A 5,485-nucleotide genomic window follows, 5' to 3' on the forward strand; every position below is an offset into this window, starting at 1 on the left:
GATAACACGTATGTTTCTGGTAGCACTGTGAAAGCAGAAAATTAAACTGGCCTTCTCTTTAGAAACAGTAAGGAGACCAGGCAGGAGCACAGTGTAGGCACCGAAAGCAAAACAGGAGGAAGAGAGGAGTTGCCTTCGAGGCAACAAACATTGAACTTATCTAATCTGAGGGTGACTGCACCTGGGAAATGCTACCGGAGTTCAGGAAAACACAGAACTGGGTGTTTACATGCTGAAAAATTTTGGTGCCATAAACAACTGGTATCTGAGGGACTGCACCGCCTCTCGTCAATTTCTGGGAACTTGCCCCAGGCAGTTCCTACCAGAACGTTTACTGTGCTGCTGCTCTTCTAGATAAGGACGCTTGCAAGCTGGCACCTGAGCACACTTGTGCCTCACGTTTGCCTGCACAGCGAGCCTGAACCGAGCACGCTGCTGAGGCCAAAGCACGAGCACGGGAGGCACTGCCTCAGGAGCTCCCCGCGCTGCCGTGGGATCCCGGGGCAGCCCCCTGTTTTCCAAGTAACACACAACCACTACAGGCCACGGCACCAGAGGCGTTCAATAGCCGGAGCCCAGCGCGCTGTGAGGTGACAGGACCTGAGGGGCGGGGGCAGGCGCTAACGGGCGTTAGCAACGGTCGCTAACGGGTGCCGGACGCTCCAGAAGCTACTGGAACCGCCCGCCCGCACCGGCCGCCGGCCAATCACCGCGCCGCTCCGGCTGACGCGGGCAGCCCGCGCCCCGCCCCGCCCGGCCCCGCCTCCCTCCGTTGCGCGTGCTGCCCCCTGCATCTCCCCAGGATTGGCTGGCACGGCGGCGGGGCGGGGCGGGGCGGGGCGGGGCGGGGCGGGGCGGGGCGGCGACCCCATTGGCCCATTGGCCGGGACAGCGGGCCAATCGGCGGCCGCGGTGCGGGGATTCAAACGGAGCGGGCGCGGCGGGTCGGCGGTTAGTCGTCGGGGAGCTCTGCCTGCAGGGCCGCCGAGGACGGACCGGGCCGACTGGCGGACTGGATGACGGACCGGACGACGGACCGGACGACGGACGAACCCGCCGCCATGGCCCACAAGCAGATCTACTACTCCGACAAGTACTCTGACGAGCAGTACGAGTACAGGTGGGCACCGCGCGGGGGGCGGGGGCGAGCCGGCTGCGGAGCCGGGAGGGGCCCTCCGGGGCCGGCGAGGTGCTGCCGCCGGTGGCGAGCTCCGCCCCTGGCGGCGCTGAGACGCATCGGCTCCCCTGGGGGCGGAGGGGCAGCGCCTCGCATCCGAGCCGGGGGGGAGCAGCGGGGGCGGGCGGCCCGCTGGAGGCGCCTCCAGGCCTGCCCTGCCGGTGCCTCGCTCGCCGGCGTGCCCGGAAGGTGGAGCTGGGCGCTCCGAGCCGAGCGGTCGGGAGGCGCCGCGCAGCTGGGAGTTCCGTGCCGTGGCGGTTGTAGCTCCGAGTGCGGGCGGAGCGTGCGTTGCCGTTAAACGGCCAGTATCCGAAGCGACTCGTAACTCCGTGTCGAAATACAGCGCTAACAGATGTACAAATAAACAAAAATAAGTTCTCCAGGACTCTGCCTCCAGGTTTTCAACCGCATGTTGCTGCACTAGGCAACTGCAGTTTGAAATTGATACAAAGTTCAGTCTCCTAAGCTTAGTTGAAAGCACTAGTACGAACTATTTTTTTTTCTCCATGTAGAGGTCGAGGACCTGTTAGCAGCCGACTCTGAAAGTTACTTGACCTCAGAAGCAAGACTTGAATGCTTTGCTTATACAATAAAGGAACCTGCAAATGTGAAAAGCAGGTCTTGTGTTTCTCATCTGACAGATCAGGCTCTTAACGTGGTGTTAGCGTTCTGGCCCCACAAACCAGCACTGTAACTGCCGTAGAAAATGTCTTGGTTACAAAATACAAACAAGAGTGACTTGATTGTTCTAAAAGTGCAGAGTCATATTTTTCAAATCCCTGATACGCCAGCCGATTGATAGTAATGTGTACTTATGTACAAGTAACATGACTAGAACATGCAGGGGAATTAACCTTTTCTAGGATGTAGGTTGACTGTCTTAGTGTACAGTTGCATTAAAGATGTAATATTTAGTAGACAAAGCAAATATAAAACTGGATATTAGAATTGATGCTTTGTAATCAGTATCCTAGGATTCTCTCTACGGAATGGCTGGTATTTGTAAGTGAGCTCGCAAGCCATCTTTCAACAGAGATCTATGCAGGTTTTGTCGGGATTAGCATATGTAACATGTTAATTACTAAACTTCTACAGGCATGTGGTGCTGCCAAGAGAACTCTTAAAAGAAGTGCCCAAAACCCATCTGATGTCTGAGGAGGAGTGGAGAAGACTTGGTGTTCAGCAGAGTCTCGGATGGGTTCATTATATGATCCACGAGCCAGGTAAGTACAGCTGAATAGGATTAGACGAACAAAAGAGTCTAAAATATTGCCTGGTGCTTCAACTGAACTATGAAGTGTATAGCTGATCCTGCAGTTGAACCTAACTGGACTTCACTACTCAATGTTTAGTCAGTTTCTTGCTATTTCAGTCAGATAGCAACATAAACAACACAGCAGCTTTTTTTTAACCTTCACATCTTACTCCCAGAATTGGTCACACAAAATGCTAACTTTCTTCCAAGTTTATCAGTCTATTGGTAGACAAAGCATGCTAGATTTGAAACTGTTCCTACAGAATTTTTTTTGTGAGCTCTTGAATGATGTTAGTATATCAGCATATTTTTATACCATGAAGCTGGCACACCTTCTTACTACAAAAACCTAGCAGACGCTCATGTATACAAGCTCCTGCATAAATGCTTTGAAAAATTTACTGTACAGTTTGAGCTCTAGTTGCACTACCTAAAAAATGCAGCACTAAAGCCGGTCTTTCAATTTACAGGGCACAAAGCCCTAACACCTCTCCAGTAAGAATCTACTGAAGATGGCCATTCCTGATGCATTGTAATCAGGCTTGCAAATGGTGATAGGTGAATTGCAGCTAGTCCCATGAAATTCCTGGTTTCCAAAAATACGGATTCTAAATTCTAATTAGCCTAGAGAAGGCTAATTTCTTGGAAAAAATTTCTTGGTTGTCCAGAGTTTTCCTACCACACCACTTTTGAATGGGCTTTCTTTGGTGCAGTTTGCAGTGAAGTTAGTTCAATAGTAACAAAAGCAGGCTGTATCAACTGAAGTGACTTGATGCTTGACAGTTGTTATAAATTACTCTTTTAACCAGAAAGAATTAGTTTATTGAGTAAGCGATCAGCAAGCAAAACAGCGCTGGGCGGCCAGGGAGTCTGTGCTCCTCAAACGGCGCGCACCCCCCCCTTCACAGTCCCCTTTTATCATCGGGTTCTTCCGGGGTTACGTAGCCCCCCTTCCTGCTACTGCGGCTGTGTCGACTGTTGCTAGGGGGTCGTCTCCGGTCCCTCTGGTGGTCGCACGGATGAAGGCCGTAGTCGTCCTCCGCTTGGTATGTGGTGTTTTTCCCTCCTTAACCGGTCATGCTGTTTTGTCTTCAGATAGGACAGTGGGTTATCAATTTTGCAGTTATAGTATTTACACGAAGTTCTCTCAACTCTCCGTCTGAGACAGCAGCAGGCAGGGAGCCTCAAGGTCCTTGCAGCCACCTGGCGACTCCCTTTGTTCCTTCTTAATATAGCCATGGGAAATAATGAACAAACATGCTTCATACACCACAACAGTGTGTACCTAACAAGGACAGTGTCGGCAGTTTTTTATACTGCTACATTAGCAAAGCTCCCCAAGTACCTAATGTAGAGCAACAAGGCTAGTACCAACCCTGTATCTTCAGTACTTCCTTCCTGTACACATTCATGATACTGACCACCTTTGCTATAAAATTTTGTAAATCAGCTGCTTGATTCAGAAAAGGTTACTGCAAAATTGTAGGTGCTACTTATGTCCACTTTTCTGGACTTGATTTATCTGTTTTATTTAATTAATAAGGCTTAAACATTGTCCAGTGTTATTAAATGTATTAAATATCTATAACCAACACTTAGGGGCCAAACTGACACTTTGTTCAATTTTATTTCTGCAGAGCCACACATTCTTCTCTTTAGAAGACCTCTTCCAAAGGATGAGCAGAAATGAACCACTGTCTAGAAATCATCTCCTAAATCTTCTGGAACTTTATGTATATGAGTGTATATATGTGGGTAGTATTCAGTGAATACTTTAAAATGTACAAACATACATCAGTACCTGTGCATGAGCTGTATTATTCACAGCAACAAAGCTCAGTCAAATGCAATTCCAAATAAGCTGCTATCTGTTCAAAGAGTAATAAAATTATCCTCTTAACTGCTAATGTGTCTATCTTACTTTGAATTGAATTTTCTTTATTAAAGTTTATCTACTGCATGTTCTGACTAGATGATCACTTGTTACCTGTGTTCTGTAACTTTTGCACTCAGCTTTTCTGCTGCTGTGTTGCATGCTCAAATCCAATGGTGCAACTGTTCAGTAGCAGACACAAAGAAATAAAACTATCTTTAATGACCTGCAAAACCTAAATGTCTAGAGTTCTAACTCACCAGGCAAACCAATTTGTCAAACACATTAAGAGTACCTCCTTCAGAGAAACTAACAGGGTGAAGCTATTTTGTTTCTCTGCAAGAATTATCTTACACTACAGGACAAAATTTCTAACCCTGATTCAAATTAGTCTTATAAAAAAAATCAAGTTAAGGGTAAATAAAGGGGATTATGAACCTGCTTCTACTTAGTAGCTGTAATTTGGTAACTGCAGCCACCAACCTCAAAATAGAGCTGGCAGGGGGAGGTCAAATTCAGACTAGCTACAGACATCCTGAAATTACAGGACTGGAGCTGACACAGGTCATAATGGAAATACATATCCTGCAATTGCTTGGTATAAACTTGTCCTAATGTGTCAAATAGTAGTTAAAATATTTCGTAATACTTTTTATACTGTGGTAACTTCTGTAGTACCATTTATAATCCACAGATTTTTTAGTCCAGGGTTTTAGTCTGCTACTATCTTGCTCTGTTTTTTTTTTTTTTTCCCTGGGAAGTTAGCTTGCGCTCTATGTAGACTGCAGTGGTTTAGAGGGGTGGTCAGAGTAAACCGAGTGCTTTTCATCTCAAAAACGCTGCTGAGTGCAGGAGAGTACAAACTCAATTTCCCTGCGTATAAAAGGTCGGAACTGACGGAACGAGGCTAATCGGCCCTCGTGCAGGAAGTTGTGCTGGCTCCCCCTTGCCGGCACACGGCCTCGACGCACAGCAGACCTTCCCCACCGCCGTGCGCTTGAGGCGTAACGCGGCGCCAGGCGGCGCTGAGCGGCCCGCCGGGGGAAACAGCCCGTGAGCCCCCGGCCAAGCCGCCCCGCTGGCCAGCCCCGCCCGCCCCTCGCCGCCCCCCGGCCGCGGCCCCCCGGTGCCCGCCCCGCCCCGCCCCGCCCCGCCGGGTCCCGTCCCGAGGCCGGCCGCG

The 5,485-nt window shown here is 49.4% G+C and overlaps 1 protein-coding gene across 1 annotated transcript; it reads left to right on the top strand.

Annotated features, from left to right (window-relative positions):
- The first annotated feature begins 928 nt into the window (after positions 1-928).
- CKS2 (CDC28 protein kinase regulatory subunit 2) lies at positions 929-4,339 on the top strand. The gene is made up of 3 exons (XM_080575156.1): positions 929-1,120; positions 2,273-2,400; positions 4,070-4,339. The coding sequence occupies exons 1-3, from the start codon at positions 1,017-1,019 to the stop codon at positions 4,120-4,122; spliced, it is 285 nt and encodes a 94-aa protein (XP_080431282.1). The 5' UTR covers positions 929-1,016; the 3' UTR covers positions 4,123-4,339.
- The last annotated feature ends 1,146 nt before the right edge of the window (positions 4,340-5,485 follow it).

The sequence above is a fragment of the Anser brachyrhynchus genome, assembly GCF_964034855.1.
Source record: "Anser brachyrhynchus genome assembly, chromosome: Z".
In the NCBI taxonomy this organism is placed as follows: Eukaryota; Metazoa; Chordata; class Aves; order Anseriformes; family Anatidae; genus Anser; species Anser brachyrhynchus.